Here is a 12,854-nt window from a genome sequence, read left to right on the forward strand (position 1 = left end):
TAATATTTCCAAAACGAACTAAAAAGGGAAAATGCACTTTCCTTTCAAATGCTTAAGTGCACAGCCTCGTCCTATCATATGTCTTTCGGGTGAACTTGTTTCTTTCGAATTCTTTGCTGATGCTTTTTATATTAACAATATATTATATAACATCTGTTATTATTTGAGCCGTGCCATGGGAAAACCAACATAGTGGGTTTGCGACCAACATGGATCCAGACCAGCCTGCGCATCCGCGCAGTCTGGTCAGGATCCATGCTGTTCGCTTTTAAAGCCTATTGGAATTGGAGAAACTGTTAGCGAACAGCATGGATCCTGACCAGACTGCGCGGATGCGCAGGCTGGTCTGGATCCTTGCTGGTCGCAAACCCACTATGTTGGTTTTCTCATGGCACGGCTCATTTAAAGAATTAAATACGACACTTAGAACGACCTCTCATCTTATTTTGACATGCAAATTAAATTGTACAAAAACTGAATGTTCTCGCCGAATTAATGGAGTGAGGTGGAAGTTTAAGATGTTAAAATTTCACGAAGCGCGACAACCGGAAGACCACAGAGTGTAATTTTGTTTTTAGTCAAAAATCATCTCGTAAAACGGTGATTCCCATGAGTGACTGAAAGAAAATCGTCATTTTTGCAATAAAATCGCTCTCTTAAAATGCATTTTCATGACGGCACGAGAAATTTTGTACATTTACTTAACAAAAAAGATAACCCCGGCATAAGTACTTTTTATGGCAAAATTGTTTATCAAAGTCAACGTGTATCATCTTGATATATAACGGTCATCCCCTCAAATTAACAACGTTATAGAAACACTCCGATATTTCAGAAATGTTCGCTTGACAGTGACCAGCACTGGATTTGTACTGTCCATCGGATATATCAACGATAAATGTTTCAAGGGATTTAGGCGGCGCAAACCTAGTTTGAAAGTTCTTTGGCATTTGAGCTTAAACAGATCAAGAGCAGAATGCGTGATTAAAAAAGTATAGCTTTCAATGAACTGGGTTCAAATGTATTTCAACATCGAACTGATTGGGTGTGATTAAGGTTTAAGTCGTTTTCTGATTGGTTGCAAGTCTTAGCACGTGTAAATGTCAGCAGGTCTTCTTCTTGGCTGTAACTGTTAACACATTTTCTCATTGGCTGTAACTTTTAGCAGGTTTTCTCTGTTAGCATTTGTCAGTTGGAACTGGGCGATATCTGTTTGCTGTTTACAGTTTCAAAATTGTATTTGAATGGACCATGAATGTTTTCAATGTCAACTGTTACTACTTGTATTTCAAACCGTAGGATGGTCGATAGTTTCAAGTATAAAGATAACACGACGCAGATTCTATTCATTTCATTTTTTTATATTTACACACATATTTGCAATCAAAATGTAATATGCATAGACTTCAGAACATAGACATAACGCAAAAAATACAAATATTTGAAAAAAAAAGTTAAAATTGCATCGCTATAATATGCAAATATGGAAGACAGAGACAGTTAATATTGTAATATATGGCGGACATCCCGCCGCCATTGTTAAAGGTTAACGGAGAGAGGCAAGCAAAAGATGTGAAAGCGAATTACAGAAATATTCTTGTTTAAGAACGCTGATAATCTTCCTCGTTATTTGAAAAAAAAATGTCCACACAAATATACGAAAGACTAATTGAACGGAAACCAACATGACATTTCAAAGACATAGTACGTAGACAAAAACAAGACTTTAAAAGCATGTTCTAGATGGCGCTTTAAATAGATGAATACTTGATTTTGAGCACCGGTGTGTTTTGTGTATTGATAAATATCTGGATGATTATTGTGATCCAGTAAATACTAAGTAAGACCTTTTGTGTCAAATAAATAAGTGGATTTACGTGGCATGGTTTCTTCATGAATTAAAATCATAAAGTTGTATGTGAACATAATGAATAAAAGTGTCACTAATGCAGCAGTTTATGATGAATGAAAACTAAAATGAATAGAAATGAAAACGTTCAGCAAATCTTTCTACTCAAATAACATTTTCAGACAGTTTAAGGCACGTGTTTACTTGTAATATGCATTTTGCATGCATATTCTAGTTATAAAAGCATCATTTATAACCAAAACCTACAAATCGGGACTAAAATTATGACAAAAATGAAAAACAGTATATAAACATGACAAAGCAAACTTAAGTTATACATGATTAATGGCAATAAATGAAAAAAAAAAATGAATGATATGAAAAATAATAAATAATTTAACATAACTTCATGAAACAACGTTACACGTTTTCTATAGTCCGTTTCTCTCTTTTACTACAGGATGATTTCTTCCTCTCTGAAGCACTGCATATAAGCTACATCAGGTCACTTTTTTAACTTAGTTCATAGTTTGCTATGTATAGGTATATTTAGGTATTCTATGTAGCACTTTTTCTGCATTATATAGTTCGCCATGGGTAATGTCCAATAGAGACAATGTTCCCGTGTAAATCGGGGTTTGCTGACTTTCAGATTCGCCCCAAATTATACTAGACGGGGGCCTATTTCTAGGAAGTTTTTTTTTTCAGGTATATCTTTCCCACTGTTGTTCTCCGGGAACAGCGGCTGCTATTGGGTTGAACATTTGCCGGGACATGCCCATGTGAGGGTAGTTTAATGAGTGCATATATTGCGCATGCGTATTGCCTGTATATGCCATGTTTTGGTGAGCACTTCCTTCGAAGCGTGACACAGACGCATTACTGTATTCAAATTTATTATCACACGGATATCTTGGGGCGGGGCCTCTTGGGTGGTTGGCTGGTTCAATCTTTATTCCAGAATCCGACTCCTCTCTTACTTTGCAGCTAGCATTTGAACTGGCACCTTGATAACCAGGACTATGCATACTTCCGGTAGGCGATGACGTTTGTTGTGAATTTTGGATGGCGTTAGGAGAGTTCGCTTGATTGTTCGGCGAGTTTGCCCCGGACAAATCGTATGGTGATGGAATGTTATTGTTTGTATTAGTGTTGTTCACATTACTTGTGTTCGTAGAGTTGGTAAGAGAACTGTACGCTTGCATGCACGAACCAGTTGATGGCCTGAAACATCCTGACCAGGATGTTGTTGATGACGTTGCGTTTCCTTGGTAGCACGATGAGTATTGCTCCGATTGGTTGTGACTGGTCATGTGACCTGTATTCGGGAGACCATTGGGTAGATATTGATCGAGCTCATGGTCATCAAATGTGTCAAGCGGCATGACCTCTGGAACACCCAGATCTTGTAAATTTACCCGGCTGAAATCTATTGGCTGGGCTTGTGGGTGACCTGTAAATAAAATTGTTATAACTGAAATACTTGTTTAGAGTGGGAAAAGCTAAAATATCAATTTTTCCGTACATTCTTCATTTAACTCGATAATTTAACAGGAGATATCATAGTCTATATTATGAAACTAATTATGCAATTATTGCAAATTTTGTTACATAAATATCACATGATGACCGAAAAAAATTTTATAACTTATTTCTAAGGGGGTCCTTTTGATAGTGAAGGTTACTGTTTGCGACGGTGTTTTAATGTGCTTAATTGTCCCGACCATTTTAAAACACAGTAAGATCATTATTACCTGGCATGTGTCTGGCTCTGAGACGATCATTCATGCATTTTTGTAGGTTCATGAGTTCCTGATGGTTCGGTGTGGCTGGAGGGGTAGGCGGACCGTGTGGGTTGTGGGTGCTCGAACAGTCACTGCTATCATCACTGATGTTAGAAGGTGAGCCTTCTGGCATACCTTTAAACATGACACCCTTTGGTAACGGGTTCGGGTTGTTGTTATCCTGGTTTGGGTTCTTAAGCGGCTTGCGACGGCGTGGCTGGTACTTGTAGTCAGGGTGGTCCTTCTTGTGTTGGACTCGGAGTCTCTCTGCCTCGTCCACAAAAGGTCTCTTCTCTTCTTCGTTCAGCAACCTGAAAATATATACACAACATTATAAGACAAGTTCTTCACATAACTACAGTAGTAAAATAATCCATGTGTTCCTATTATTTACAATTAAGAAGACTGAAAATTTCTCAATGTCTTCGTACAATAAAGAAATCAAGTAGCATGATGTACATTTTAAATTTCGTGTAGGTGATTAATGTGTGTCAAGATATTTTATCTTCACAACTTAAAAAACCTATTATTTTTAGACCTCGAAGGAAAAATACTATTCACACTTGTATACTTCAGTTATGTTAAGGGAGTGTGTCGGTTGTCTAATGGAATCTAAAGAGCCATGAATTGAGATGAAAAATCTTGATAACTATCTCATCCATTTGTCTTTCTACATGTAGGAAATTGGTTGAGGTAAAATCCAAACAACAGGTGTCATATCATTGTTCGAGCACGTGCGCACGAGTTACTGATTTTGATTAATTTGTTTCGTGTCAATTTATCATTTTAGATTACTGTTTTATTGTCAGAATAACCCGGAGTTAAGACACAAGAGAACGCAAAAGGGTGAAGATACTTTAAATTCTAAGTTGGAATAGCATTCAAAGTTAAATACATTAGCATAATTTTATATATTAGTTTTACTATTTGCTGACATTTCATATGATAACCATCTTTTGCATTATTCAGCCTTTTTATTATCGCAGTAATGGTTATAATGTTTTCGGACTGTTCAGCACGTAATCTCGCGCTTGAAATTGGAGGTGTGCACGTGATGTTCGTACTTTCGGCGCCTGTAGTGTCCGAATTTATCTGTGGTAAGACAAATATGATGTGTGGTATACCTGGGTAGGTAAAACAATCTTGTTTTGAGGCGTAAGAAACTATCAAATATGGCAAAGCAGACGACAGTCTGCAATAAAATCGTAGATGGGAATTTTTTGGAAAAAGTTTTTTGTTTTGTTTTGTGATTTGTGGTGTTTTGAACTAGATTTTAGAATTACTGTGCGCGTGTATATACACAATAAAAATATTAAAGGTGAGAATGCCAACATGGAGTATCAGATGACGTCGCTGCACTGGCCAGGAGTTAAAGGGAGCGGCATAAACGCTTCAATAAACTAGTAACAATGTAATAAACTTGTAAATTATTCCGTCTTAAAAATAAAAAAGTCACGCGGATTAATTCAGAAATCAGAGAAGCGAATAAGTAAAACCGCATTAATTATATATTTACATTTACTTCATCAATTAATGTATACGTAAACTGGAATTTGTAATTTAGACGGGCTATTTTATTAGCCAAACTTAAGGCGTGCAGAAACCCGACTATGATTGAAGGCAGTAAAAATTTAAAAAATGGAGATTTTGTAATAAAAGAGTTAGATTAGCGTAACTAATTTGATAACAAGATTATGATTTTGCCTTAAACCGCCATATAGAGATCGGCGAATTTGACGTCATCGACGCCCAGGTATGAATATCTTTTGTATTCATACGCATTTAAAATGAATTTCCCATATAGGCATATAACTAATAAATTCATCAGCTCCTGTTAAATAAATAAATCATCAGTTACTAAAAATGTCATATAAAACATACAAATCATCTACTTGTGATTCGGAAGTATAAAAATGTGAGCACTGGGTAAACCTAATAACGCCAATGTTATAATATTATTTGAATATTTGTCTGTCAGAAAACGCTCTAATCTACATGTACAGGGGAAAAAACACTGAAAATAACCATCTTTTTAAATAACCAAAACTCATGTTCTTCGACTGCACTTGAACCTAGGCTCGCCGTTAACAATTTTTGTATCTGACTTTCACATCGATAAAAAAAGGACTCTAAATATCATATTTTCTGTTTTTTGAAATTTCAGATACTCTTTTTCTAGAGCCTTTTGTAGTTTTGAACAAATTTAACCTTTTGAAAAATTGAAGAGAGTACAAACTTAAAGAAAAATAATTATATGTTTAAACATGGTCAGTTTATTTGTACTAGGGGACTTTTAAGTAGCTACATCGTTTTAGATAGGTTAGGCTATTGAAGCCATCGATAATTAAAATGATAAAGATGCTACAAATGAACGAATGGTACAACCCGAAGGCGTGTCAATGATTGGAAGGGTACTATTGTGAAGTTCAAGTGTTTGCCTTACCAAAGGTAATTATCATCTTTTTCTTACACTGCAATAAGTTACCGGCACAGCTCAAAGAACTGCCCTTGTCCTTAGATGAACTTTAGAGTTTTGCTTGTTATAATATTCAACACAAAATAATATAATTATCTGTAGGAAGGAGAAGGGGAAAGAGGAAAGGGAAAAAACATGCCAACAAAGATAATATGTGTGAATGCAATATGTAGTGAGTCAAAAAAAAAAAAGAAAAAGGATTTGACCGTTACTTCACATAGCTGTGGTTGTTTTTAACGTTGCCGTGAGTTTTAAAATCAGATTGACATGTGAAGTACTCAAGATGTTTTATTTCGGCTAATAAACCAACTAATTTCCATCTATATTAATCATAAAACGTTTTATTCTAACAGGTGACACTATAATTTATGAGCCAACGTTTTCAAATTAGTTTATTTAGTAGGGGGTTCGATGTTTTTGTAAAGCTTGGCGAACAGTTTTACTGACGGATTGTCTTTCCTTGATAGATTGTTGGTTAACCCGACGACGGATGATAAATTGTGCAAATCAGATTGTTTCACAGAGACCAAACGTATATCACATGGTCATACTATGTTGTGACCTGTGAATAATTAAATTTTAAGATGTTCCTTCTAGTGTTGTTTTCTTCCACCAATGAGAGGGAAACAAACATACTTCCGGCAAAGAGGTGCCATATTATCAAGTTTATATATCTATAACTAAAACAGAAATTGTGACTGTTTTGGGTCGGCCTTTACACTCATACCGATTTCTACAAATGTATGAACGAAATTTATATCTCACGGTGCAAAAATTAAATGACTAGGAGTCTGATCTCAGTAAGGTTTTTAGTGGTCTTCGCCAGGATAAGAAAAATACGGTGACATTAATTTTGACTGAAAGTTGTCTGGAGTAAAAGACTACATAAATAAAATTTGCATGTGTCCTATACCATATGGTGTGTATAAGCCTGGCGTATAGGATCATTGATAAATCACGTGTCCTAAAATAACATATATACATGACATTTCTTAACTTTTATTTGTTCTTAAAATTCCAACGTAATCTCCTCTTGACATATCCGTAATATTAAATATAGGATACGTTATTACGTAATAACAATTTGGGCAACAAGTGTGCTACTTAACATACATCTTTATATAACTGCTCAAGTAATGTTAACGACGTCATCCATTTATTTTTGACGGCAATTTTAAAAACAATTTATCTATAATGACCGTCGGGGTTCACAAAACCGTTTTGTAAACTTATTTTAAAGTCCTGTCTTGCAGAAAGTTAGTCTGACACTTACAGTGACAACGTCATAAACAGCCACACTTGACCCATTATCATATATTATCATAATATTACAAACAATCATGAAAATCATAACAAGTTTTATGATTAAAGGATTTTTGGGAAGTAAGTTAACCCTTCCAATGTCATGAAAACGTCAACAAAAATATGTAGTTTTTTTTTCTTTGCGGCAGACCTAGATAAATATGTGTATGCATAAAATACAGATTTGACTGACAGAATGTTGCTATTTACGACCAGCTTATACGTACAGAAAGGTCGTATGAAACACCCAGCCCCGAATATTTTGGTGTATAGTAACGTGGACGCTCACCATAAAGTGTAATGTATATCTTATAAACCTGACCACTTATTCTCATTAAATAATGTTCTCATACAGTATGTTTGAACTACTTTATCAAACAATTGCCTCCCGATTAAAAAGAAAAAAGAGGCCAAAGCAATGTTTAAAGTCAAAAATTGACAATGATCAAATGTAAGTGTTGTCAATAAGTGGTCAGTATGTCATAATTTAAGTAATTAGAGCTAGAAGGTGATTTTGACTTGTTTACCGTGACATGTTAAAGCGAGTGTTCTATCAACAATTGACACATTTTAGTGTGTAATGGCACCATTCGGCCATCATAAATCAATGACAATGGTGTAAACACGTCAGCCAATGTACCTATGATGAATCAATCATCGGACAATGGCACATAACTTTAAAATTAGAAATATATATGCCAATTACCGTTAAAATGTCTGAAAATCAGACAAAGAGAAACTAACAACCAAGTTCCGTTTGGAGTATTCCGGTAAATGTATGTGGATGTAAAAAGTTAAAGAATAATGTATACATATAATATTAAAGATAACAAATTTGGGAATAGTAGACTAATTAATATATATTACAAATATTTGCTAGAGTATAGAAGGTGGAACGGACCTTCTGACCAGCCCTGTACAGAAGGCTGAAATCTTACCTAAAACTGAACTTACTTTGGTGTATAGAGCTATACAATTTATTATTGTTAATCACTGCAAATTTTATATACATACACCCAAGAATGTTTTATATCTTCTCCAAATAAAAGGTCAAAGAGTTACGTTTTATGACCACAGCCACTCGAGCTACTTTAGTGACCAAGATGTGACCAATTCATAGGATGTAGTCTTGTAAGAAATCTTGTAAAATGCTCAAGAACTAAAAGTAATTAACGCTTAATTGTTGCTAATTTATAAGTTAGTAAATAATGTAAACATGAGTTATAGCAGCGGGTACTTGATGCTCGCGGCAGGCACTTAATGCTCGCAGTATGGCTAAGAGGGGTGAACCTCTTCACGAAAGTTTATTTCTAGACCCTTAGCGGTATTTCATTCCACGTGCATGCATACCAATCCTCCGCCCCAGTAAAATATTCTTTAAATATTTTCTACTGACGTTTCGTTGAAAATATTTTAAGTGATAACTCTTTTAACTACCACCATCGCTATCTGTATAGTAGTAGTAGTAGTAGTAGTAGTTGTTGTTGTTGCTAATATTATTACTATTATTATCATTATTATTACTATTATTATCATTATTATTATTATTTATGAGTAGTAGTAGTAGTAGTAGTAGTAGTATTTATTATTATTATAAATATGCCAATGCGTAACTTCTATAAAACTTTCTGTGAGTCATTTACTATTTAGTTTGAATTCTTTTTGTGGAGAACAAGTTTGAAAGAGAAGTCTATTTACGTAGAGTATGTGTGTAAAAAGACTGATTTATATGTTGCATTTTCGTAGTTTTTTCATCGCTGATTTTTGAAAATTACTACATACACGCGTCTCGACATTTCATGGTGATTTATTTATTATGAAATTTACGCTTGAAAAGTATTTTCTGTCTTGGTATATAAACATCAAACTTGGATTGTCAACTTTTAGGGAAAAACGCTGATGTGACTGGTTTTCTGGCGTTGAATAGCTTCACACGTTCTCTTTTCATATGTAAATTATAAACTGTTCATAAAGTCTCGACTTAAAATTCTATTTTGTGAGCTTGGTTGTCGTTTTATATTTTTCAAAAGTCTGACTAACGACCAACACGGGACGTTGTTCCCAATTTTCTGCTCGGTTTACCGCACTATCGTTATTTGAGTCTATCACATGAAAATATAATTTGTACCCGCATTCAGAGTGGTTATGAAAATTAATGAGCATGCGATTCGCTCTAGTAGGAATATTAAATTTTTTCAAGTGGAAAAATCTTGGCGAGCAAGGATAAAACGCTAAGCAGTTACAATTCAATTTGCAAAATTTCAAAATTTGTATAATTACTAGCTATGTAGTGCTTTAATATGAAGATAATTTTATTTTATGATATTTTGAGCTTGAAAATTGCGGATTATTACATACTGCTTTTAACAATTGAAATAAGAGGTTTTATGAAATATCTTGAGAAATGATACCGCTCAGCATGCATCTTAAGATACTTGCCGCGATGAAAAGATTTTAGTCTTTAAATAGTCCTTAAATCATTACCAGAATTAGCGAAAAGTAAGTACAATGACATTATAACGACCGTGGATATTGATTTTAAATTTAGCGATAGAAAAATGATAGAAAAATAATAAGATAAACGGGTGTAAATATTTGTAGATTATAAAATGACATGTCCTTTGTAAGTAATGGTAACCCTGACAGTAACATTGCTACCTTCCAATTTTATACAACCGAGGTACTTGACACGGCCGCCAGATCTCATCTATATTCTCCATATCTTTATCTGTTTTGGTAACAAGCTTTTTATCAGGATTAATGTTATCTATATTTGTGTGAAGTTTATCATTTTGCAGATCTTAACCTTCAAGTGCACGAGCTCTGGTACGAATTAATAATAACGACTACCTGCTACATCAAAAATCGTTGTCGTCACGTAACATGTAATTTGATTTTGATCTTAACTTTAAATATGCAATTAAGTGTCGGCTTCAAATATACACCTCAATATAAGAACGAAAGACAATAGATTTGCTTTTACGCATTATATTCGAACATTTACGCCCATAGTTCCGTAGTGGCATGTCAGGGCTTCAAGAATTTAACTCCTACCCAGACAAAGATCACGCGATCAAATTCTCTGATATTCAACAATCGTAAAAAAAACCTCACAAGTTCTGAAATATCAAAGATATAATTCTACCTATGTTCGTTCATTTCCTACTAACATCACACATGTCATTTTTTCACTCATTTCAACAACTTTTAGGCATAATACCGGAAAACTTAATTTTAACCGTGCATTCATCACCTAAATAGGCTTATCAGCTTATGAAAAATGTAATTGTAGAAACTTAATAGCAAAGAAACTCTGATGACGCAAACTGCAACTTAAGTGTGGGTACTTAAAGAGACTTGAGTCAGATTTAAACATGTCACTTCAACTCTGATGATACTTAATATCCCGAGACAGATAAATTTACATTGATATTTCAATCATTCAAATGTAAAGCTTAAACTGGTTTAAGAAATTAATATAGATTTTGTTATTGCATGTGAACGCACATCCGTAAGTAATAAATTTATGTGGGCCATTTATTAAATAATCTCGATTGATATACCAAAACGTATATCAACTGGAGTCTTTTTTTTTATCGAAACACTGCTCTTTTTGGTAAGATAAAGAAAGAAAATGTTAAAAAGATGAATCAATTGAATGATACGAACATGTACTTGATGATCTATAAAGATTGATGATAGTAATTAAAGTCTTCAAATAAAAAGCTCGAGAAGTTAAGCTAATAAACAAGTGCTGGCCATTTGTTACATTTGTCATGGTTTTTTTTGGTATAAACCGTAGCGTAAATGATATATTTATATTGATACGGAGTGTTATCCGGGTTGTAAACGATATATCGCGTAAATTGCTATGAAAAACTGCACATGTGTACGTCTAAGTCCAGTACATCTATGTCCAGAAAAAATGAATAAGTGGAAAACGGATAATGATTTCATGCTCCCACAAGCAAGATGGTTCGAAATGCATTTAGTAAATATACAGAAGACATTTATCAAAGTTTGAACTACTGACACGTTGAATTTGCGAATGGCTTATCAGGACACACAACCACCTTGCAATAATATCTCGTGACAAGTGCTGCATAATTACGGTAGCGTAGTTTGATAAATAAGCAATGATATTAACAGGTATATGAAAGAAAAAGAAGTTAATTAACGTTAATTGTTAATTACGACGCTGAGATAAGACTCGTTTGTCGTCTGCCAAGTGAATCCAAGGTGTTTCTCGTGTCGTCAGGCAGTCACGAGAGCGTCCATACTGTGGATGGTGATAGATATCTGCGGGAAATGCTCCTCGGAAACAGTTTTATCTTCAGTGTGTATCAAACACACATTGTCAAAAAATAACTCTCAAGTATCTCTTAAAAAGCTCATTCACATTCATGGAAAACCAGCACATAACTTGTATGTTTTGTCACAAAGATGAATGTGCGTTGCTTTCAAAATTATGTATAAATTAAAAGACATAAAACTGATATTCTTGAAGCATACCTCCAAAGTTTCCCCAATGTTTTGCTCAGTTCTGCGTTGTGCAAATGCGGGTATTGGTCTGCTAACTTCCGGCGTGCTGCCTGAGCCCAGACCATGAAAGCGTTCATTGGTCTCTTGATATGTGGCTTTCTTTTCTCTCCTCCAGGTCCTCTCTGGGGCATAGGGATCAGTGACCAGTCATATCCCTTTAGCACATGCGAAACTGCCTCCTGAATTTTCTCTGGAAGCGCGTCGCCGTCTACTTCTACTTTCTTCAAATCCGGCGACAGAGCCGTCGGACTGCATGGATCACCATGGCTATCGTCGGTATCACTCATAGTATCCCGTAAAGTTGTATCTAACATGAATGTTTTTTAGTAAGTCCACAAAGTAGTCACTTGCAACCCTACCTTTTATCGCACTAGGTAAAAGTTTATGCCAAAGTTACAGCAACTTCTTCAAAGTTTGGAACAGATGCGATAATAGTGTTATTAATTAGGATTATATCATTCCATGAGTATAAATGCGCTACTGTATCTCAGAAACTGTCAAGGTGATTATGATTGTATTTCGGCCTTACATTGAAAAGAAATAGCTACCGGCGTAGGAACGTTATAGAACGAGTACACCTCAGCCAATAACAGTGAGCTTCTGTAATGTAAACTCCGCCCTCTCTTGTCACGCGCGTGGGGCATACGGGTGAAATATACTACCTGTCAGAGCTAATTTGCATAAACGTGGTATCAAAGAGTAGTAATCGTAGTAAAATTATCTCAAATTGTAGTATTTGATTAAATGAGAAAAAATGAGTAATTTTACATTTGGAATACGTTATTTTTTTCCTTACGTACAATGTTATTAGTCAGTATTTCAAAGAAAACAATGAAAAAGCTATAAAGTTAATTAATCCATATCTACGAACTGATGAGTAACCTTTACGCGTTTATAAACT

The 12,854-nt window shown here is 34.8% G+C and overlaps 1 protein-coding gene across 1 annotated transcript; it reads right to left on the reverse strand.

Moving 5' to 3' along the window:
- Positions 1 to 1,336: 1,336 nt before the first annotated feature.
- LOC123564350 (transcription factor Sox-8-like) lies at positions 1,337 to 12,486 on the reverse strand. The gene is made up of 3 exons (XM_045357860.2): positions 11,924 to 12,486; positions 3,604 to 3,944; positions 1,337 to 3,302 (listed from the first exon to the last, which is right to left on the reverse strand). Exons 1-3 carry the CDS (start codon positions 12,265 to 12,267, stop codon positions 2,554 to 2,556), a joined length of 1,434 nt encoding a protein of 477 aa, XP_045213795.1. The 5' UTR covers positions 12,268 to 12,486; the 3' UTR covers positions 1,337 to 2,553.
- Between the last annotated feature and the right edge of the window lie 368 nt (positions 12,487 to 12,854).

The sequence above is a fragment of the Mercenaria mercenaria genome, chromosome 2 (assembly GCF_021730395.1).
Source record: "Mercenaria mercenaria strain notata chromosome 2, MADL_Memer_1, whole genome shotgun sequence".
NCBI lineage: Eukaryota > Metazoa > Mollusca > Bivalvia > Venerida > Veneridae > Mercenaria > Mercenaria mercenaria.

Coding starts and splice junctions, on each gene's coding strand:
- LOC123564350 (XM_045357860.2), bottom strand. CDS start 12,267: ATGTTAGATACAACTTTACGGGATACTATGAGTGATACCGACGATAGC. Junction 3,945..11,923: donor ACATTGGGGAAACTTTGGAG/GTATGCTTCAAG, acceptor ATATATTTTCAG/GTTGCTGAACGAAGAAGAGA. Junction 3,303..3,603: donor CAGAGCCAGACACATGCCAG/GTAATAATGATC, acceptor TTTTATTTACAG/GTCACCCACAAGCCCAGCCA.